Source organism: Oryctolagus cuniculus, chromosome 17 (genome assembly GCF_051225735.1).
Source record: "Oryctolagus cuniculus isolate XC-2025 breed Fujian yellow rabbit chromosome 17, ASM5122573v1, whole genome shotgun sequence".
NCBI lineage: Eukaryota > Metazoa > Chordata > Mammalia > Lagomorpha > Leporidae > Oryctolagus > Oryctolagus cuniculus.
Window position 1 is genome coordinate 39,099,522 of NC_142883.1, and position 22,121 is coordinate 39,121,642.

At 55.0% G+C, this 22,121-nt stretch overlaps 2 protein-coding genes across 8 annotated transcripts in view; one reads left to right on the forward strand and one right to left on the reverse strand.

Annotated features, from left to right (window-relative positions):
• Nucleotides 1-9,744, reverse strand: part of UNC45B (unc-45 myosin chaperone B) — a 31,374-nt gene extending 21,630 nt beyond the window's left edge. The window contains exons 1-7 of the mRNA XM_089317390.1: nt 9,400-9,744; nt 8,953-9,120; nt 8,427-8,463; nt 7,646-7,821; nt 6,109-6,198; nt 3,282-3,449; nt 2,424-2,592 (exon numbers count right to left, since the gene is read on the reverse strand). Coding sequence (XP_089173516.1) covers nt 2,424-2,592; nt 3,282-3,449; nt 6,109-6,198; nt 7,646-7,821; nt 8,427-8,463; nt 8,953-9,120; nt 9,400-9,564 — 973 coding nt within the window. The 5' untranslated portion in view covers nt 9,565-9,744. The remainder of the gene's footprint in view (nt 1-2,423; nt 2,593-3,281; nt 3,450-6,108; nt 6,199-7,645; nt 7,822-8,426; nt 8,464-8,952; nt 9,121-9,399) is intronic.
• Nucleotides 9,745-12,107: 2,363 nt separating this feature from the next.
• On the forward strand, nt 12,108-20,792 carry NLE1 (notchless homolog 1). Of its 7 annotated transcripts, XR_016223832.1 has the most exons (14): nt 12,136-12,196; nt 12,304-12,447; nt 13,140-13,357; nt 13,968-14,047; nt 16,231-16,307; nt 16,448-16,545; nt 16,820-17,012; nt 17,455-17,590; nt 17,741-17,787; nt 18,454-18,656; nt 18,759-18,909; nt 19,664-19,823; nt 19,911-19,981; nt 20,474-20,792. XR_016223832.1 is itself a non-coding variant. In XM_070061063.2 (13 exons), the coding sequence occupies exons 1-13, from the start codon at nt 12,170-12,172 to the stop codon at nt 20,484-20,486; spliced, it is 1,458 nt and encodes a 485-aa protein (XP_069917164.1). In that variant the 5' UTR covers nt 12,108-12,169; the 3' UTR covers nt 20,487-20,792. The 7 variants fall into 7 exon arrangements, 4 of the variants coding, with proteins under 4 accessions (XP_069917164.1, XP_069917166.1, XP_008269346.2 ...); XR_016223834.1 differs by lacking the exon at nt 18,759-18,909 and having other exon boundaries at nt 12,108-12,187; nt 17,746-17,787; XM_070061063.2 differs by lacking the exon at nt 18,759-18,909 and having other exon boundaries at nt 12,108-12,187.
• The last annotated feature ends 1,329 nt before the right edge of the window (nt 20,793-22,121 follow it).

The window sequence follows — 22,121 nt, forward strand, 5'->3', positions numbered from 1 at the left end:
CAAGATGCACACTTCCCGTGGCCCCTCCCACACTGGGCGTGGGGGGTCATGTGACTTCCGGCAAAGTCTGAGTCTTGCAGAGCACTTGCCCATGGGCCTGTCCCTTTTGAGTGCAGTCACTCTGCTATGTAGAAATCCAAGCTGGTGCCAGAGAGGCCACAAGGGAAAAAAAAAAATCATGATTGTGTTAGGTAGGAAGTCAGATATGAGCTTATGTGTGTGTGACAAAGGCCTAAGGAGACATTTGGGTCCAGCATATGTACCTCAAAGTCATCCCGATAATAACAACGTTTCAGGGGCAGCCCAGTATTTGCATCCTGCCCTGCCCCAGTATTTGCATCCTGCCCTGCCCCATTCTACCTGATAACCTGCCAGGTGGGGGTCCCCACCCCTTCTGCCTGATAATCTTCCAGATGCAGCCCAGTATCTGCATTTCAAGTACCCTGCCAGGATCCCGATCCTCCAGGGGGTCTTGCTCACCCTTCCTCTAAACCCAGGGCTGCGGTGACAGCTAGGCTTCCTCCTGTCTGATAACTTCTGGGGGAAAACTCAGATAGGAGTTTCTAGTATTTACACCCATAAAGTCTTTTGTTTCAGGAGAAGATGTGAGACGACAAAGATCCATCTCCTTAACCCTCCCCCCACCCCCGCGCCTCAACCTGACAGCGCGCTCAGCCCTCTTCCTCTCTGCTGAGTCGCCTGCCTGCCTGCCTGCCTGCCCAGGTGTAATCTCTCCACTCAACCATGTAACATCACTCTTCCCTCCCAGTCCGAGCAACTGGGCACTCTCTCTCAGGTTCTGTCCATACGTTCTTATGGATGTCCCTTCCCTAATAAACTTCGCTATTTTACTTTCCACCACTCTCTGTCTCATGCCTGAATTCTTTCTTGCACGAAGACAAGAACTCTGCCATTCACCGGTAACAGTTGACCTCAGCAATGAGCCACCAGCCACCCAAATGAGGCTGTCTTGCACCACCCAAGAATTCTAGCTTGGGAAGGGAAAGGGACTCACTGGCCACTACAACAGTAAAGGCAAAGCTACACCAAGAATCCAGGACTCCAAAAGGCTAGGCTTATTCAATGTATAAACAGCTCTTCTAAACAAACACGAAAAACTCTGATATCCCAGCAGAAAAAACAGCTATCAATATGAACAAGCCATTCGAAGACAAACTCAAATGGCTAGTATTCATCAAGATAAAGAAAATCGATCAACGTCATTAGTTATTTTTTAAATTCAAATGAGCTAATTTTCATCTACTGAATAGGAAAACATCTTTAAGAATGATAGTATTCGAATCTGCTGAGAACACAACGCAAAGAGAACTGTCGTCCCTTGGTGAGCCCACTCAGAAAGGAGCTGGACAGTGAGGGGGCAGAGGAACTTCAGTAATGTCCATGGCCTTGGACCATAGCCTTCTCCCAATTCTAGAATTTGCCCCAAGGACATAATTATAAATGTAAACATGAATTTATGTTAATGCCAGTTACTGAAACTTCTTTATAAACATGCCAGTTGGAACCCATCCAGATATCCAATAATACAGAGCTGATTCATGAATTATGAAAAATTCATACAAAGGAATATTATGGAATTATTTAAGATAAACTCTTCTGTGTGAACTTGGCCCCGTGAGCCTCCTGGCCAGGGCAGGAACCCCTAGGCTGAAGTGTAAGACTTGGGTGTTGTGGAGAAGCATGGGTCTGTATGTGTGTACACGTAGCAAACAAAAGTAAAGTCAATAATTATTGAAATCAAAGGAATCCCTTTAAAGATTATTAAGCTGCTATAATATAATGCTCAGTGGAGAAAAAGCATAAAACTATTCTTAGCAGAGTTCCAATTTTCCTCAATGGATATTTTTAGAGATGGAGACAAAAAGCACAAGAAGTCACCCACAATAGTGATAATAGTGTTTATCTTAATGGGCGACTACAGGTTTTGTTCCATCTTGAAATGTTTCTACACTTGTTCCACTTTCTCCAGGAAGCCTCTGTTACTGTTTCTAAGCTGTAGTAAAATATATGGAACATAAATTTTCCCATTGTAACCATTTTAAGTGACATGAAGTACATTGACATTGCTGCACAATGGTCACCACCATCCAACCACAGAGCTCCCAATAAACAGTGGGTGGGTCTCCATTCCCTCCCAGAGCTCAATTGCATCGGCCTCATTTTGCTTATCCAGGGCTGTGTGGGTGGACACTGAGTTGCTGCCACCTTTTGGCTATTGTGAGTCCTGCTGCCACATCTCTGTTACTTTTACAATCAAAAAATACAGACAAAAACAAACCCACACCACCTCCATGTACAGGGACTACACAGTCTGATGGCAGCAGGAGAGAAGGGGAGGCCGACTCCCCTCCCCCACCCACCCCCCACAACCCCTGGAGCCCAAACTGCAGGAGGTCTCCTACCTAGAACCAGGGCCTCCTCCTTCCCACGGTGCTCTCGCTTGTCCTCCCCAGAAAGGGAGTCGATGACAGCCTGCAGCAGGTTGCAGACGGCCAGGGACATCTCCTCGTTTTCCACAGACATGAGGCTACAGATGCGGTCTATGCGGACTGAGTGCAAAATCGCCGTGGCCTGGACAGCCGCAGAAGTCACCATCAGTGGCCCTGCCCCTCCCTGTCAGCTGCCATGCAGGTGAGGGGTGTGGGTATCACCTACTCCACCCCATGCAGGGGGGAAGCAAACCCAGGCAGCCAACAACCCAAGCCACATCCCTTTGCAGAGTGCAGAGCTAGGCCCAGCTGACACAGTAGACACTCCCCACCTAAATGCATCGAAATGTAAGACAGGTGAGCATTTTAAAAAGTTTGCAAAAATGGAATAACAAGATAAGTGCATTTTGGTGCAAAAAAATTTGAAATCTATGCATAATCTTTTCATAATACACATTTCTCAAGAAATTTTTGAAGATCCCTTGTATGCATGGAGTTTGAAACTTTTTTGCACTGAAATAGACTTATAATTCCACTTTCCAGGAATTTCTTGTTCCCTCATATGCACCTCACTTCAAAGACTTAGTATAAAGAGTTACATAATATCAAAGGTTTTGCATTCAGTTCTTCCCCCAAAACCACTTTCACTAAGCTTATCTTTGCGTAGTCACACCCATTTCCAGCTCAAAGGAAAAAGACTGGATTCTGCTGTACTCAGTTAGAGGCCAGACCACCACGATTGTGACTTTCTGTTGGGCGCTATCTATGCCAGTCACAGCTGTACCCACATGCCACCCCCCGGACCCTGGCACCCCACAGCCAGGCTCTCACCCTGGCTCGGTGGCCACTGCACATGCCCGACAGGGTCCGCACTGCAGCCAGCACCAGCTCTGGTTTCTTAGTATCCAGGAGCTGCAGCAGCAGGGCCACTCCGTTGTTCTGGAAGATTCTTTCAGCTCCGGCTTCCTCACGGCCTAGGACAATGAGGTTGTTGGCGGCCTGAAAGAGGGAAGAGGCAGTGGGGTCACTGAGGAAGCGTGGCTGCCCAGGCCTTGACCATGGGTAAGTATCAGGGGCTGGTGCAAGGATGGATCTTCAGAATACCCTTAGACTGTCTTGCATTGTAATTCTACTCTTGGAAACACAGATAAAGGACATAATTCAAAAGAAGACAAAGTAACCTGCATAAAGATCAACTTGGTGAAATAGATTGCAGCCATTAAAGTCATAAATAAAAAGGCTGCACAGCCATTTGGAGAAAAGCCTCGGTAAGCAGAATCAGACTCCGACATTCACTCTGCCTGCATTAACTGTGTGTGTGCTTACGGAGACGGACTAGGGGAAAGGCTCAGAAGCAAAGGGCTTCTACTCGGAGGGCCATTTTCCTTGAATAGTTTCTCTTCTATCTGTTTTCAGTACTGTCAGTTTGCGTGTTTGCCTAGTCAGGGGACCCTGGAGCTGTAAAAGTTCTCAGGCAGGCAGAAGGTGGTAACCAGGAAGATTACACACACATGGGAGACCTGGATGGAGTTCTGGACTCCTGGCATTAGAATGGACCAGCCTGGGGGCCGGCGCCATGGCTCACTTGGTTAATCCTCTGCCTGCAGCGCCAGCATCCCATATGGGCGCCGGGTTCTAGTCCCAGTTGCTCCTCTTCCAGGCCAGCTCTCTGCTGTGGCCTGGGAGGGCAGTGGAGGATGGCTCAAGTGCTTGGGCCCTGCACCCGCAAGGGAGACCAGGAGGAGGCACCTGGCTCCTGGCTTCGGATCAGCATAACTCCAGCCGTGGTGGCCATTTAGGGGATGAACCAACGGAAGGAAGACCTTTCTCTCTCTCTCTCTCTCACTGTCTCTTTCTGTAAAAAAAAAAAAAAAAAAAGAATGGACCAGCCTGGGCTGTTGCAGGCATTTGGGGAGTGAAATAGTAGAGCAAGATCATCCTCTGTTTCTCTGCCTTTCAAATAAGATGAAAATAAGTAATTTTTAAAATATTTTAAAAGAACCATCTTTATCAGTGGAGAGCTTTGTATCTTCATTGATGACCACTCAGTATGTCTTCACAAGAGTTGTTATAGAAGATATTTGCATACTATGTGGATTTATTGACTGTCAAACTAGGAAACATTATTCAGGCATCCTCTGTTTAGTTCTTATAAATGGAAAACATGGTGTCAGCACTGTGGCGCAGTGGCGGCATCTCATATTGATACTAGTTCAAGTCCCAGCTGTTCCACTTCCAATCCAGCTCCCTGCTAATGCACCTGGAAAAGCGGCAAAGGATGGCTCAAGTCCTTGGTCCCCTGCACCCATGTGGGAGACCTGGCAGAAACTCCTGGCTCCTGGCTCTAGATTGGCTCAGCTCCAGCCGTTGAGGCCATCTGGGAAATGAACCAGGAGATGGAGGACCTCTCTTGCTCTGTCACTACCTCTCTCTGTAACTCTGTCTTTCAAATAAATAAAATAAACTTAAAAAAAAAAAAAAAAAAAAGGAAGACGGCCTGCATCGCGGCTCAATAGGCTAATCCTCTGCCTGCAGCACAGGCACCCTGGGTTTTAGTCCCGGTCGGGGCGCCAGTTTCTGTCCCGGTTGCTCCTCTTCCTGTCCAGCTCTCTGCTATGGCCCCGGGAGTGCAGTGGAGGATGGCCCAGGTCCTTGGGCCCTGCACCTGCATGGGAGACCAGGAGAGGCACCTGGCTCCTGACTTCGGATCGGCGCAGTGTGCACAGCCGCAGCGGCCATTGGGGGGTGAACCAAAGGAAAGGGAAGACCTTTCTCTCTGTCTCTCTCTCTCACTGTCCACTCTGCCTGTCAAAAAAAAAAAAAAAAAAGGAAGACACTCAAATGTCCAATTTGTTTCCACAGAAGAAGGACTAGAACATGAAAAAATGCAACAAATTTTGTGAAGAAGACTGCATCAGTGAGTATTTGAATGTTTCAGAATGACTTCTCTCCAACATTTTTAAATGAAGTAAAGCATTACTTAAATGTGTCACTGTTTTTCAGGACTGAAATCATGATGAGGCAAGTGAGGCACTCACCTTGGATGCAAAATGTAAGGAGGCGCCAAGAAACTCCATCATTGGGATAAATACTATTTAATGCAATTAAAAAAATAAGTCAACAGGCAACGCAGTGGCGCGGTAGGTTAATCCACTGCCTGCAGCACAGGCATTCCATGTGGGTGCCGGTTCTAGTCCTGGCTGCTCTATTTCCAATCCAGCTTTCTGCTATGGCCTAGGAAAGCGGTGGCAGATGGTCCAGGTGCTTGGGCTCCTGCGCCTGTATGGGAGTTGGGAGGAAGTGCCTGGCTCCTGGTTTCAGATTGGTGCGGCTCTGGCCATTGCGGCCGTTTGGGGAATGAACCAATGGAGGGAGGACCTTTCTGTCTCCCTCTCACTGTCTGTAACTCTACCTCTCAAATAAAGTAAAATCTTTTTAAAAAATTAAGTCAATTCAAAAAAATCCACGATGAACAAAATGTCAACATTTTTAATTAACAACAGGATCCTGTCCTGTGCACGAGTCTCCTCACTCTGTCTGGTCCCTAAAAGTTCAGGCTCTGTTTTCTATCGTGTTCTTCAAGGTCAGGGGAGTGCTGGCTGGATGTCATCTGATGGGTGCAGAGAGCGCCCTCTACTGACTGGCCCTGCACACTCACCTTTTCCCGCTTATCAGCCTCGCTGTTTTCGTCCAAGAGGATCTCAAACATGGTCTGTACCCTGGAGTCGGTGGAGAACTGCACGCGGAGCTGAGGAAGGAGGAGGGGGGAGGCAGGAATCAGGCGGCACCACTTAATCTCAGTCCGTTCCACAGCTAGCTCATCTCAGTAATATTGGGGTGTCTACTCAATCCCAGCACACTGGCTGACTTACCACTCAACAGTTAGCTGAAATAAAGCCTGCGTGCCAGGCACGGTTCTAGATGCTGGGGATAGACTGGTGCAAAAAAAATCAAGTCCCCACCCGGGACTTGGATGGACATCTGGCCAGCGTCCCATATTGGGATGTCTGGGTTTGAGTTACACCCGGCTACCAACTCCAGCTTCCTGCCTGTGCAGACCTGGGATGGCTCAAGTACTTGGGTCCCAGCCACTCACATGGGAGACCTGGACTGCATTCCTGGCTCCTGGCTTTGGCCAGGCCCAGCCACAGGCATTTGGGGGAATGGACCATGAAAGGGAGGTGTCTATTTGTCTTGCAAATAAATAACATTTTAAAGAGTCCTTGACCCATGGTGCTCATCTCATTCCCCTCGCTTCCTGGGCATTGCAACAGTCTCGAAAGCAGCCTGATTTTAGAGCCTCAGGGGCACTCAGAGGTTAGACAGCCAGACAGAGACTAAATCATAAACACATCTCCAAACTTGGAAACCTGAATCAGCTCCCAAGAGTCTGTGGGCCTGGTTATTCGGCTAGGGGGCGAGGGCCTCGTGCTGTCCTCCCCACCTCCCTGCTCTGCATCTTAAGCACTCAGCTTCCTCACCTGGCCAGCTCCTTCTCTGCCTCCCACTGCTTTGCTCTGCTGCTCCACACTCCCTTGGGCTGGGGAGAGGTCTTCCCTTCGCCCACCCCTCCTCCGATCTCCCCTTCTACTGTATTTCCCCTGCCCTCCAGCCTGCACCCTGGACAGGGAGCTGTGGTCCTGCCATGGGGACTTCTTGGGCCTTGGGACAAGGAGCTCGGTGACTGGTGACTCTCCTGCTCTCCCAGAGGGGAACTGACATCCCAAGGGGTCCCTCAGAAAATTAGAAGCCGAGCCAGGAGTAGGGTGCTGGGGTCCTCACCTCTGGTCCTGGATCTCCCTTCCCCTACCCCCTCAACTTCCTAGAAAAGATTTCACCTTTCTCCTGGCTCCTGACTCTCCTCTACCCCTCATCAGTGTCCCTTAATTCCCAGGAAGCATCTGATAGCCAGGACAGAGGAAGATCGCTAAGTTACAGTGATGTTTTTTCCTTATCTGGAATGTAAAAGACCTGTGTTGTAGCCCTGGCTGGCCTGTACCCACTGAAAAGCATCCTGACACCTCTTTGATCACTCACAGGTAGGTGCACCTGCTCAATTGTCCTGTGGCGCCTGTCCTTGCCACCTGCTGCCCCCAGCTAGCGTGTGGAGGTAGGGCTGGCTCTGCTCCCCTCACCATCCCCACCGGGATTGGAAATGGGCACAGCCAGGGTCTGTGGGGGGCTGCCCGGCTCACCTTCTCCTGAATGCTGCCGTTGAGTCTTCTCAGCGTCTCCTGAAAGTTCTGGTTCCGTGGCTCGAGGGTGGCACAGCGCTGAACGTCCTTGAAGGCCTGGTCCAGCTTCCCCAGGTGCTCCAGCGCCTGGCATCGCCGGTACAGAGCCTTGATGTCCGAGGAGTTGATGTCGATGGCTATAGGGGTGGGGTGGGGGACAGGCGATGCCTCAGGGGGTCAGGCTGTGGACCCCCTCCCCTCCTGCTCTTGCCAGGCTTCTCTGTCCTCCTGGAGGCTCCCCATGCATGTGGACTGCCTGGCCCACTTTCCCTTTAGCAGGATGGGACAGGAGCTCGGGGAACGATTCATCCAAGTCCTGACGTTCCAAGCCCTGCTACAGGATCCCCACCAAGGGCTCATCCATTGCTTGCATACCCCCAGCAACGGGGAGCTCCCTCCTCCTCCAGGCAGCTCCACCAGAAGCCCCTCCACCTTCCCATCTGAAATACGCCCCCTGCTGCAGAGATGCAGTCCAGTCCTGCTGTGACAGCCTCTCAGGCATGGGGAGGCCTAGCTCCAGCCCACCTGGGAGCCGCTTTCTCTGGGCTGAAAACTTGCTGCTCCCCCTGTGCCTCTCCACAGGATGGCTTTTCACACCTTCCCCAGCTCATTCCCTTCTTTGCAAACTCACTTCAGTTTCTCCCTCACCCCACCCCCACCCCCCAAAAAATCAAAACCCAAGACAGACCATGCGGAGGCGAGGGGGTGAGGGCAAGGTCGGGGGTGGGGTAGGGCTGCCCACCTCGGGAGGCGTCTGCCGCGGCCTGGACGTAGCTCTCCTGCAATGCCAGACGGAGACAGAGACTTGGTGAATGAGGGCCCCGTGCAGGGCACTGCAGCCGTGAGGGTGGCAAGGGGTAGCTGGGGAAGCTGCAGGCTGCTGGACACCCTGGGGTGCACCCATCCCTGGGCATGAAAAGTGGACAGGTTCTGGCATCAGATGAACCTGGGAGTCAGGCCCAGCTCTGTTACCACTGGGAGAGCCCAGGCAGGGGGACGATGCCCTCGGAGGCCTGAGGCTCTTATCTGCCGGAAGTGGGTATCAACAGGGCTCACAGGGCTGATCTTAAGATGCCGTGAAATTGCACCCACAAACAGCTCCTGCGCGAGCCTCAGGCTGCCCTGCGTGAGTTTCTGTCTCCCCAGGGAGTGGGCACACTGAGGCCCCACTGAGGGGTCCAGACGGGCGGCTGGGACGATGGCCGACTCAGGGGCTGCCCCCCACCCCAGGGCCCTCAGCCCCACGCCTGGCCCATCCTGCCCCTGACCGTTTTCAAGCCACAGGCTGCCCGGTTGCGGTAGAGCGTGGCCAGCAGGGCCTTGTCCTTGGTCAGCTTCAGGGCCTGGCTGTAGCTCTTTGTCGCCGCCTTGTAGTCCTGGAGCTGGAAGTGCTGGTTCCCCTCCTCCTTCAGCTTCACCGCTTCTGCCTCCGCCATCTGTCAGGACAGGGCCAGCCCCTTGCTCCAGACCCAGGGCTGGGATTCTGGCCTGCAGTCCCAGCTCCTGGTCCATCCCACCATGGTGGATTCTGCCTAGGAGGGATCCACCCTCAGTGTCCCCAAATCATTGCCCCAGACAGCCATTAGGACATTTGCTTGGCCTGAGAGGGGTCTCAGGGTCCCGATGCCTCGCCCTCTGACCCTCCCAGCCAGCCTGTGTGGGCAGGTGGGTGAAGCCACCTAGCCAGAGGCCCGCCGTCCCCCCGCCCAGCTCACGTTGCCTGTGGTGGCTCTGTCGTTGCTCTGTGATGCTGCTCCTCCAAGCTGCCCCGACACCTCCAGCCAGCCAGGCCCAGCCCGCCCGCCCAGCCCTTTATCACCCCTGCCAGTGGCTCCAGACCATATTTGTCCACAGGGGCAGGTGGCCCTGCAGTCTGTCATGGATCCTAGGGGCCCTCCCCCTCCCCAGACTGGACAGAGGGGACCACGTGGAGGCACTGATTAGCCTGTGCCCCTGGGGCTTAGGGGCAGTCCTGGGGGTGGTCATGGGCTCACAGCCCAAGAAAGAGAAAGATCCAGAAGGGAGGGGCACTCCCCCTCCCCAAGCACAGCCCCCCCCCCCCCCGCCCCGTGCCTCTGCCACCTCCGCCCCACATAAACAACCTCCTTGCCCACCCCAGCTGCTGCTATTTTGGGCGCAGAGTGACAGCTGAGGGGCTGACAGACAGAGCAGTTGCCCAGGTCCCGCACCAACTGGAGGCTTCCAGAAATGCCTCTCTGGAGGGAGGGGGGAGAGAGAGGGGAGGCTCGCAACACCTCTGCCCGACCTCTGCCTTCCCGTGTTGAAAACGCCCTGCTTTCCAAGGCTGGCAGGACTTGTCTCAGCCAAGTGGGCTGTGGCAGGGCTCCGGTTGTCTCCTGGCCCTCTCCCCCTCCTGAGTGGGCAAAGCGATGCAGTGGGGAGCTCCCTGGGGGGGGGGGGGCCTCTGCGCCGCCCCCATTGGACTGACCTCTCCCACGACAGGGGCTGAGTCAGCTGGGCACTCCCTGAGACCAAGGTCTGTACCCCACCCCCAGCCAACCTGTTGCTCTCCTGGGACCAGCCGCCCCTCCTCCCATCAGAAGGGGGTCTTCCTAGGTATTCACTATCACAGATGACTGATTGCTCCTCCTCTATCTGCAGCTTCCCCAGGACTTGCGAGGCTGCCTGCCCCCACTTGGACTCCCTGCTTGTCAGGGTCTCCAAGCCTGGGACAGGAGCTCCCTCCCAGAGGGCGGGGACAGCACTTTCGGCAGCTTGGCTCCTCCCCATGCCCAGCACAGAGCCTGGCTGAGCTGGGGCCCCATGTGCTCAAATGAATGAATGAATGAATGAACACACGGATGGCGTCTTCCTGCTGATTGGCTCCGCTCACCTCCATTCCATGCCCTCCCGCCCCTCCCCCACACACCTTCAACCTTAACTGATGATGAAGACCGAGAAAGACATGGAAGAAAATGCACAGGGAGGGGCCGGCGTGGTGGCATAGTGGATTAAGCCTCTGCCTGCAGTGCTGGCATCCCATATGGATCGCTGGCTCGAGTCAGAGAACAGTGGTTCTGTGACTTCAGGTCCAAGGGACCCCAGACTCAAACCCTGATCCAGTAATTCATTCTACAGGCATTTCTTAAGCATCCACTGTGTGCCAGGAACTGTAGAGGGTGGCATTACCGTGTTGATGAGCCCTCCTTAAGGCTCAGGAGGGCTGGAGTCTGTTCACTGACTGGTCCAAGCGTCTGCAATAGTGTGTGGTACACAGGAGGTGCTCAGTGATGGATCTGTGACTTCTACGTGAAAGACAAGTTTTGCAAACAGCGTGGAAATAGGCATCATTGCAGAGAAGGCTTCCCTGAGCACGTGGGTGCTCAATGCATTTGTTGGATGGATGAATGAATGAATGAATGAATGGTTAAGGCAAGACTTGAGGAGTGAGGCGCTGCTCCTGTCTCAGTCAGCACCACAGACTGGGAGGCTTAGACAGCATAGGGGCTGCCACTGGGCATGGTTTCTGGTGAGGTCTCTCTTGCCAGCTCTCAGACACTGGGCACTAGGCACTCTGATATGGAGCGTGGGCATCGCAAGTGACGTCCAAAAAGCTAGGACAAGTGTCTGCCCCCCCCCCCTTGCACATGTGTATTAGGGGTGGGGGTGAGGATGAGACACAATTCACTCCCTAACGGTCCCAGATGGAGGGAGAAACTACATGTGCAAAAACATTGATGGAGTCGGGCCATGCGGGTGCAGGGGCCCAAGGACTTGGGCCATCTTCTACTTTTCCCAGCAGAGCTGAATCGGAAGTGAAGCAGCCGAGACTCGAACCAGCATCCATATGGGATGCTGGCATTGTAACTGGCAGCTTAACCAGCTACGCCAGAGCACCGGTCCCAGATTACTTTTATTTTTTTTAAAAGCTGTCCCTGGCTGCAGAGTGGAGGATGGCCGTGGCAGAGGCTTGGGGGAAGCGACATAGACTCCACGCAGAGCTGGCCCCTGGGAGTCGGGGAGAACAAGTCGAGGCTTGTCAGTGAGGCAGAGCCGCGGGAGGCTAAGAAGGCCTGGGCAAGGACTCCCTCTGTGTCCGTATCTCCCGTGTAAAATGGGGAGGAAATCATGTGAGCGTTTGCATGTAAAACACAGCGATGCCTGACCCAGTGCTGTCCTAATGGAAGAAATTGTGCTCATCACTGCGATCAACTGACTCGACCCGTTTCAAAGTAATCGTTTCTGCCTTGAATCCAGTAGTTAGTTTCTGGCTTTTGAAAGCCACCGCTTCGGCTCCTACCTGCCTCTCTGCCCTCAGGGAAACGGATTAACCTCTCAGCGCCCGGGGTAAGCTAGGCTACTAACCACAGGGGGAGGACCCCGCGGTGAAGCCGCCTCCTCCTGCCGCGTGCTACTTCTCCCCCGCAACACCAGAGGGCGCCGTGGCTAGCTGCGGCCTCAGCCTGGCCACGGAGGCGGCGCTCTGGCCCGCGGCAGTCAGTCTCCTCCACGTGCGGACGCAGGATGGCGGCGGCGGCGGCGGCGGCGGCGGTGGGTGTGCGCGCTCGGGGGGTCCCCCCGAGCCCGAGAGAGGAGGTCAAGTTGGGGCTGGCGGGGCGGCGCGGCGGGGCTGATGACCACCCGGCTTGTTGGCGCAGGAGGAGGCGGCGGCGCACGACGTGCAGCGGCTGCTGGTGCAGTTCCAGGATGAGAGCGGGCAGCTGCTGGGCGCCCCGTTCGACGTGCCCGTGGACATCACTCCGGACCGGCTGCAGCTTGTGTGCAACGCGCTGCTGGCCCAGGTGAGCGGCGGGGTTCCCGAGGTGGAATCCGCGCCCGTGGGGCCAGCCGTCGCGGCCGCCTGCGGGGTTGTCCCGTTTGGTTGGTTTCTCGTCAGAGCCCTGAGTCCCGCAGGGATTAAATTACTGGCGTGTGCCGCGTGCTACAGGGCGTTGGACTTGGAGCTCCCAAGTCTGTCAGACTCAGAACCCTGCCCTTAACCTTTCAACCGGGGGTCTCTGGCGGTGCTGCCCTCTGTTTGTGGGGAGGTGGTGTGTGTGCTTGAAATCGCAGATCCTGGCCCCCCGCCCCGGACCTGGGGGTGGGGGGACGTGAGTGTGTAGCAACAATCTGCATTTTTCGCTAGTCCTTTGGATGTTTCTTAGGCAAATACAGGACGGTGTGGGAGTTGTCATTACCAGCGGGAGGTTGAGCCAGCTACTAAGTTGCTCAGAGCCTCTGTTGTTTGATTGATTGTTTTTAAAATCAAGTGAGGTTACTAGCATGTGCGAGATCCAGGTAGAGGATTTCACAGTGCATGACAGGTGGCCCCCGGTGCTCAGTGGATTTCACAGTGCATGACAGGTGGCCCCCGGTGCTCAGTGGGACGTGATGGGAGTATCCCAAGGAGAAGGAAGCCTCACTTCCCCACAGCCCCGGGGGCGGTGACACCTGCACCCTATCCTGGAGATGTTGCCTTTACCTTGCTCCCCAGGAGGAGCCCCTGCCACTGGCTTTCTATGTCCACGATGCTGAGATCGTGTCCTCGCTGGGGAAGACGCTGGAGTCCCAGGCAGTGGAGACAGAGAAGGTGCTGGACATCATCTACCAGCCGCAGGCCATCTTCAGAGTCCGCGCCGTGACCCGCTGCACCAGCTCCTTAGAGGGGCACAGTGAAGCGGTCATTTCTGTGGCCTTCAGCCCCACGGGAAAGTAAGGACAGCTGCAGAATGGCGGAGGAGGATGGGGGGGGGGGGCTCTGACTGCGATGGGGAGGGTCCCCCAGGTTATGGTGAGGCATCGTGCTTTGGGCTCAGGTTGCAAGTAGGGGACTCCCCTAGTGCCGTGGACTTGGGGAGATTGGAGCTGCACACTCAGCTGTGTGGCTGTGTGGCTCGCACATCATGTAAGCTTTCTGGGTTCATGTTTTCCCCTGTGCTACTGGGATTAATTTCCTCACTGGTTATAGCTGCAGGAGAGAAGAGGGGGAGGAGTAAGTAACCTCCTGGGTCTTTTCCCAAATGGCACAATGTCATATTTCTCCTTCTTGGGGGAAGAGGGGAGAGGAAGGAGTCCAGTACCACATTCCGTGCCCCACCCCCCTTTATTTTTCCTTAAAGATGGTAAGGCAGACTTTATTCAAGGAGTCCCATGGCCACAGGACAGGGGCCACTGCACCAGGGTCTTGCAGGGGAGGGGAGAGGTTGGAGTCAGATTCTGTCCGCAGAAGGTAACTGAAGGGAATGGCCCACACGCGGGGTCTCAGGGCGGGCCCCACTGGTCGTCCTCTGCTCCTGCCATCATGTGGCCTCTCCTTCCCCAGGTACCTGGCCAGCGGCTCTGGAGACACCACTGTGCGCTTCTGGGACCTCAGCACGGAGACACCACATTTCACATGCAAGGGTCAGTATGCAGTGGCTCTGCCGGCTCTCAGGGGGTCTTAGTGCAGTGGCTGCAGGCAGCTGTTCTGCCCAGTGCATAGCTCCTGAGGAGGTCCAGCGCACATGGGAACCTTGGACGTGCAGTTGGCAGCTGCCTGTCCTAGTAGAGATGGGCCCCTGGTGCAGTGTCAGTGTGGTGCCGTGGGAAGGGGCTGGTTGGCTGGCGACAGGGAGCCTGGCTCAAACCCACCTCTGCCACAGTAGTTCTTACACTGTAGTGAGCATCAGAGTCATCTGGGGCTTGTCAAAGTACAGATTGCTGGGTCCTTCCCCCGTCTGTGTCATTAGATCTGGAGTAGGGCCTGAGAGCTAGCATTTATTTATTTATTTTTGTGAGAAAGCAACTAGTTCATTCCCAAGATTTCCATGATGGCCAGGACTGGTCCAGGCCAGAGCCGAGAGTAAGGAATGCTAGGGGCCACCGTGGTGATGCAGTGAGCTAAGCTGCTGCCTGCAGCCCCAGCATCCCGTATCAGAGTGCCAGTCCAAGTGCTAGCTGCTCCGCTTCTGATCTGGCTCCCTGCTAACGTGCCCGGGAAAGCAGCAGATGATGGCCCGAGTACTTGGGCTCCTGCCACCCATGTGGGAAACCAAGATGGAATGCTGGGCTTCTGGCTTTGATCTGGACCAGCCCCAGCCACTGTGGCCAGTTGGAAGGTGGACCAACAGATGAAAGATCTCCCTCCCTCCATCACTCAACCTTTCAAATAAAGACTTTTTTTTTTTTTTTTTTTTTTTTTAAGTGTTAAGCTCAATCCAGGAATCCCATGCGAGTGACAGAGACCCAACCCCTTGAGTCATCACCCCTGCCTCCCAGGGTGCAATGTGAGCTGGAATCAGGAGTCAGAACCTGGAATCCAACCCAGACCCTCTGATGTGGGACAACAGGCATCTGAAGTGGAGTCAATGCTAGGCCAATGCCGCCCCAGAGTCTGGAATTTTTTTTTTTTTTTTTTAGATTTATTTATTTATTTGAAAGGCAGAGTTACAGAGAGAGAGGTCTTCCATGTGCTGGTTCACTCCCCAAATGGCCACAACAGCTAGAGCTAGGCCGATCCGAAGCCAGGAGCCAGAAGCTTCTGGTGTTGTACCCAAAGTGTCCGATTCCCACCAATTAAGACCACCAGGAGCCGAGGCAGATGCAAGCACAAGAGTTTTATTTCAAACGCGAGTTTGGTCCGACGTCCGCACCAGGCACAGCTGGGCTGGATCGGCAGCCCCTACTGTAAGGTTGTTAGGGTTTTTATACAGTTGAACAAACAAGTTCGGCTATACAGCGTCTGATAGGCTTATATTTTAAATTTATACTTGTCGTTTTATGACTGGCTACAGTTTAGGGTGCGAGTTGCTAGGGTGTACGTGCCTAACTGCAGGGTTTCGGGATGTCATCACCTTAACTGCCTGAAAGACACCTGGAACTGCGTATTTCCCTGCTCTCTGTTAACTGGCTGTTGCTAGGAGAGTTCATCGCAAGGGGAGTTTTATTTTCCTTTATAGGAGCTTTTGGCTTAGGGTTCAGGGCCCAGTCAGGCCCGAGTTACAAGATGGAGGCCTGGTCTAAAGTAGCTGCGCCTTGATCCAGGCTCAGGTCTCTCACTGGGTCTCCCATGCAAGTGCAGGGGCCCAAGCATTTGGGGCATCCTCTGCTGCTTTCCCAGGCCATTAGCAGAGAGCTGGATGGGAAGTGGAGCAGCTGGGACTCTATTGCCTGCCCATATGGGTTGTGGTGCTGCAGGCGGAAGCTTAACCTACTATGCCGCAGCACCCGCCCCTCCAGAATCTGTTTTTAACAAGTTTCCAGATGCTGCTGCTGGTTGGGAACCACCCTGGGAGACACACTCCCTGGCTAAACTTGGTTTGCTGAGGATAATTCTTGCTTTGCTCCACATCTTGGGAAAATTGCAGTGGATGCTGGTGTAAATGCTTCCTAGCATGTGTCACGTCGGGAGTGATTGGAATGTGGCCGTGCTGTCTGTGAGAAGATGCCTTCCTCTGGCACTCAGGATGTGTTCTCCCTTGGCCCAGAAAGCTGCCCCCTCCTCCTCTTGTGTTCTCCTTTGTTCAGTGAATGGTTGAGGCGATGCGCCCGGCACTGCTTGGCACTGGAATAAAGCCTGACGGGGTCTCTCCTTTCTCCTTGTCTAGGACACAGACACTGGGTCCTTAGCATAGCTTGGTCCCCAGATGGCAAGAAGCTGGCCTCGGGCTGCAAGAATGGCCAGGTAGGTGGTGGTCAGGATAACTAGGTAGGGGTCAGGGCTTCCTTCCTGGGGGACAATTCAGTCCCATTCTGGAATCTTCAGGGAGGGTCGGGTCTAGGGACAGGTTGGCAAGAGTTACTCAGTGAGCTGCTGTCTTTCAGATTCTCCTGTGGGACCCCAGCACAGGGAAGCAGGTGGGCAGGGCCCTCGTCGGCCACAGCAAGTGGATCACGGGCCTGAGCTGGGAGCCCCTCCACGTGTGAGTGACGCTGACTGAGGCTGGGCTGTGCCGGGGAGCCACGCTGTGCCTCTTCCTGTGCCGTGTGGAGAAGCCTTATGCGAGGGGATGGGAAGGGCGCCTGGCAGGTGGTGGGGAGGGTCTTCCACCTCCAGACCCATGTTGCTGTCCCGAGGGCCTGAGAACTGCCTTGGGGCCAGGGGGCTGTCACGTGCTTGTCCTGCCCTTTGAGTAGGGAATGACTGACGGGTGTTTCCAGAGAAAAATGATGTCACATGTGCCTGCTCCACGCCAGGAACCCCGAGTGCCGCTATGTGGCCAGCAGCTCCAAGGATGGCAGCGTGCGGGTCTGGGACACAACGGCGGGCCGCTGTGAGCGCATCCTGACGGGGCACACGCAGTCGGTCACCTGTCTCCGGTGGGGAGGGGACGGGCTCCTCTACTCTGCCTCCCAGGACCGCACCATCAAAGTCTGGAGGGCGCATGACGTAAGAGCTGGGAGGGTTCAGAAGCCAATCGTGGGCTGTGGGATGCTGGTCTGGGAGCCACATGGCTGTGCAGTGTTTCCCAGATGTGTACTGGGAGCCCCAAAGGGACGGTGCTTTGGGGACAAGGGTGTGTGCGGCTGGGGCGGTACCACAGTGAGGGTTCCAGCGTCCCCGTTAGCAGAGTTGAGCCTTGGAGGTCCCTGCTGTAGGAAGCTTGTGTAGTTTTATCAAACTTACCACGTCCCAGACTTGCTGGACCGATGCCCCTTTATTCTGATGCGCTTCTCGTCTGCGAACGTGTTTTCAGAAGCAGTGACTAGAGCCCAGAGGGGTGGTTTTTCGGTTAAGGTCACAGTGGTGAGTGAGGACGCGCTAGTCCCAGGGTACCTATGTCCTGGGCCTGGCGAGTGTGTGAGCGTCGGACCCCTCTCTCCTACCCTAGGGTGTGCTGTGCCGGACTCTGCAAGGCCACGGCCACTGGGTGAACACCATGGCACTCAGCACTGACTACGCCCTGCGCACAGGGGCCTTTGAGCCGGCTGAGGCCACAGTTAATGCCCAAGACCTGCAGGGGTCCTGTGAGTTCAGCAGGAGAAAGGGGGAAGGCAGCTCGGGAAGGAGCCAGTTCTGTCACTTAATGGACGGGAGGGTTTGCTGTTCGTGTTGGGTTTTCTGATCAGCCTCGTCCCTCACCCCCGTCTCTCCCCCCCACCCCGTCCCTGACACAGTGCAGGAGTGGAAGGAGAGGGCGCTGAGTCGCTACAACCTTGTGCGGGTGAGTACCACGTGTGCCCCAGCCCCGCGGGAATGCTGTGCAGACACTCGGCCTCTCCCTTCTGGCTGCCTGTTCTGACCAGCCTAGTTTGCAATCCTGAAATCGTAAATGTGCCAGGAGTTGCTTTATTTCACTTTTCTTGTTTTATTTGCTTATCTCTTTGTTGTAAAATAAGTAAGGAACTTTTTTATTTTATTTAGTTTATTAACGAACACATTCACATCTAAAGATCAGAGACTCCAGAAAGGTTGCCTGGGACTCCCATTTCTATTGCATAGCCAGGGTTTCTCCTGGAGGCATCCAGTGCTGCCAGCACCTTGTGTCTGCTTGCAGAGGTTTCCTGGGTGTACATACATGTGTATATGTATCCTGTACAGATCTTCACACATACAATACGTGTAGAAATGCCCCCCTGTTCTTAACGCACTGCTCTGCCACGTAGTTGCTTTGCCATGCAATCAGATAGCTTAGAAATCATACCAGTTGCACAGACTTGCCTGTTCCTTTTGAGCTGTGACTTGCCCATGGTCATGGGTGAGTGAGAGACTGGCCTAGGCCTCACTCCCAGCCCTGGCCTCTGTCCCTGTCAGTGATGTTTGCTGCTGAAGTTGGCGCCCCCTCCCGTCTGAGCCCACGTCCGATGTGATGTGCCTTCTGCCTCCCTAGGGCCAGAGCCCCGAGAGGCTGGTGTCTGGCTCAGACGACTTCACCCTGTTCCTGTGGTCCCCAGCAGAGGACAAGAAGCCCCTCGCACGGATGACGGGACACCAGGCCCTCATCAACCAGGTGCTCTTCTCTCCAGACTCGCGCGTCGTGGCCAGCGCCTCCTTCGACAAGTCTATCAAGCTGTGGGATGGCAGGACGGGCAAGTGAGTGGGGCAAGGGCCGCTCCCTGCGAGGCCCCTTCCCAGCTCTGTGATCTTGGCGGGGGTCTGGGTCTTTGAGCCCGTTTCTTCTTCCGTGTCCCGCAGACCCCTTACCTCTTGGCTGCACTGAGAGGATTAACGAGATGGCGTATGTAGGACGATTGCGAAGTGGGTGCTGACAGTGCTTGTTCATCCCACGTTGGGGAGAAGGGCCGAGGGGCCAGGGATGTGGCCGCGCTAGTGAGGGGAAGCGTAGGTAGGTTCGTGGCACAGATACCACCTGGCCCTCTTCAGTGTAGTCCATCAAGCGCGGTCCACGGACCAGCAGCCTCAGGGGCGTGAAGGAATTGCATTTTAAGAAGGTTGCCCGGTGACAGCTACTCATTTTAACTTGAGAAGCTCTGGTGTGAGAGTCTCAGTGTCCTCAGGCTCATGAGGTGGGAATGGAGGCCAAGGCCTGCACGAGCAGAGAAAAGGAGCAAGGGCATGCCCCTTTGGGGCTGAAAGAGAACCTGTGTGTCTGTGTGTTTTCACACAGCCATCCTTTGAGATGGGTAATCCAGTTCCTTTTTAAAAGAAGGAAACTTGGTCTCCAAGAGGTCTAGAAGCTGGTCCAGAGAGTCCCAGCTGGACTGCGTTGACCGGAACGTTCCAGGTGGGCCTGGCCGGCTGTCACTGTAGCCACCTGCCAGCAGCAGCTGCTATGTGTGAGGGGTGTTGGGCAGATGGGCTGAGCAGGTGGCCACATTGGATTGTAAGGCACACAGTCGTGCAGGTATGGAGGCCTGGCAAGAGGCACCCTAGAATGAGCTCATTTGGAGAAGTTTTGCAAAACAGTTATGAGTGGTAATGATTAAGATGGTCTGGAATAGGAGCCACGTGGTGAGAGGCTGTAAAAGGTCCCTGGGGAAATTCTAGCAGGCAGCCAAGGTGGAGTACCACTGCTGTGGGCCTAGGGGGAGCTCTAGGGCACGTGTGAAGCTCTAACACCCAGCCTCTCCCTGGCTCAGGTACCTGGCTTCCCTGCGTGGCCACGTGGCTGCCGTGTACCAGATCGCGTGGTCAGCAGACAGCCGGCTGCTGGTGAGCGGCAGCAGCGACAGCACGCTGAAGGTGTGGGATGTGAAGGCCCAGAAGCTGGCCACAGACCTGCCAGGCCATGCCGATGAGGTGCGCCCCCCTGTGGGCAGGCGGGGGCTGGGACTGCAGCCCTGCCCTCTTCCCCACACCACCTCACTCTCCTTCTGCCTCTGGCAGGTGTACGCTGTCGACTGGAGCCCAGATGGCCAGAGAGTGGCCAGTGGTGGGAAGGACAAGTGCCTCCGGATGTGAGTGGGAATGGGGCGGTTGGTGTCCTCACGTGGCGCCCTCTCCCCTTGGTGGTACAGAATCCTGCGGGGCCCCCAGGTGCTCAGACTGCCCTGAGGAGGTGTGGCCAGGATGTCGGTGGGCAAAGAGGGGTGCCGCAGCAGTCGCAGGGATTGAGGGGACCCTGGCAGGACATGGACCCGTCATCCAGGGTCTTGCAGCATCAGGGAGTGAGTAGGGGTTCTGGGAGAGCCCTGGGCTTGAATCCTGTGGCTTGAGCCGTCACGGAGACTTGGTGAACTGGTCCGTTGGGAGTTATAAAACCTCCATAGACAGGAGGATGAAAGGGAGCACACGCAGAGCCCTGAAGTGCTCTGATGTGCTGTCGGTGGAGAGTCCTTGCTGCCGGGATCCTGGCTGGGGAGGTGGGACCTCTCCTGTGTGAGTGGCTGGAGCACAGAGGGGCCTGGGGGTGCAGGAGGCCCCTCTCACGTCCCTCCCCTTCTCCACAGATGGAGGAGATGAGAAGCCCTGCATCTCTCAGTCCTCCCTGGGCTCGGGCTCAGCCAGCTGCCTGCTCTGCAGAGAACACACCCTCCTCACCAGTGGTGACCTGCTGCCCGCCACAGAGGCTGCTGGCTCTCGCCACAGGTCCCCTGCCTGGGATATGGCTGGGGCCCCTCTGGGTACCTGGATGGCTAGTGCTGGCAGGGAGAGGGGAGGCTAGTCTCTGACGGGGCCTCGGCTGCTGCCCCTGCCTCCAGAGTGCCAGCTCTGGTCAGGGTCAAACTGCAGGTTGTGTGACCAAATAAATAACTTCTATTTTGTGTGTTTGGGCTACAACTCCTTGTTCTAGAATCCCAGGCTCAGCCAGAGACTGTGCTAAATCTGGCCCACACCCTTGCACTGGATGAGGCCAAAACCAAGCTGACCAGGAAGTTGCCTTTCCTCTTTTTCCTTCGTGCCTCAGAGGTCAGTGTGACAGTGGCCAGAGGATAAGCGAGGGCTGTGTTGTCCACTACGGAAGGCACTGGCCACACGTGGCCATTTCTGTTAGCCAGAATTCAGCATGGAATCATGGGGCCTCGGTCCTGCCAGAGGCTCCGGTACTAGATGGCACAGATAAAGGTTTCCCAGGGCAGGTGTTTAGAAGCTGTTTGGGAGGCCTGTGTCCCATATATCTGAGTGCCTGTTTCAAGTCTCGGCTCTATTGGCCATCCCAGCTTCCTGCTAACGTGCACCCTGGGAAGCACAGGTGATGGCTCAAGCACTTGGGTCCCCACCACCCATGTGAGAGACCTGGATGGGGTTCCAGGCTTCCGGCTTCTGCCTGGCCCAGCCCCAGCTTGTGAGCATTTGGGTAATGAATTAGTATATGGAAGATGTCATTCTCTCTCTCTCTCTCTGCCTTTCAAATAAAGTGAAAATAATTTTTTTTTATAAAAACAAATGTCATCATCACAGAGTTCTGCTGGGCCTCCCTGCCACTGCACATTTCCAGAGGCCCTCCCCGGCACCTGCACTGGGCCAGGCTTGGGACAGGTGTGCTTTCAGAGCTGTTGCAGAATTGTGGTGTGGTGTGGTGTGGTGCATTGGGGAAGAAGGTTCTTTGTCCCGTGGGAAATCCTACCCAGCCTGCACCCTGCCTCCGCTTTGTGCCACATCCGATGCTAGCGTGGAGCCTGGTCCAATTTATTCAGGTTGGACTTCCAAACCGCCCTTACAGGAACCGCTGAGGGCCTGAAAGAGTCTCGCTTCCCCGTGCTGTTGATGAGGAAACAGCCCAGGGAGCGTCAGTGATCTGCCCCTGCCTTCTCACACAGTAAGATGCAGGATTCAGCCAGACCGTGCCCTAAAGTTTGTGCACTTGCACCACATCCTTCCAGCGCCGGCATCTAGCTCTGAGTCTTCGGGCTGCCACCACAGTTATCCACCAGTCTGCCCTGTACAAGTGTTTGATCTTTGAGTTCTAGTCTCTTCCTCTGGGGAAGGGGTGATGGCAGCATCCCATTACCCAGCCACCCCCTCACCTCCATCCCCCCGTGGACTCTTGGTCCTGCCAAGGACCAGGGCTGTCTGCAGCCTAAAGTGGAATTTCCAGGGGTTGGATGACCTGCAGTTCTTTAATGAGGAACCTGGACCCAGCCCAGATTTGGGGAA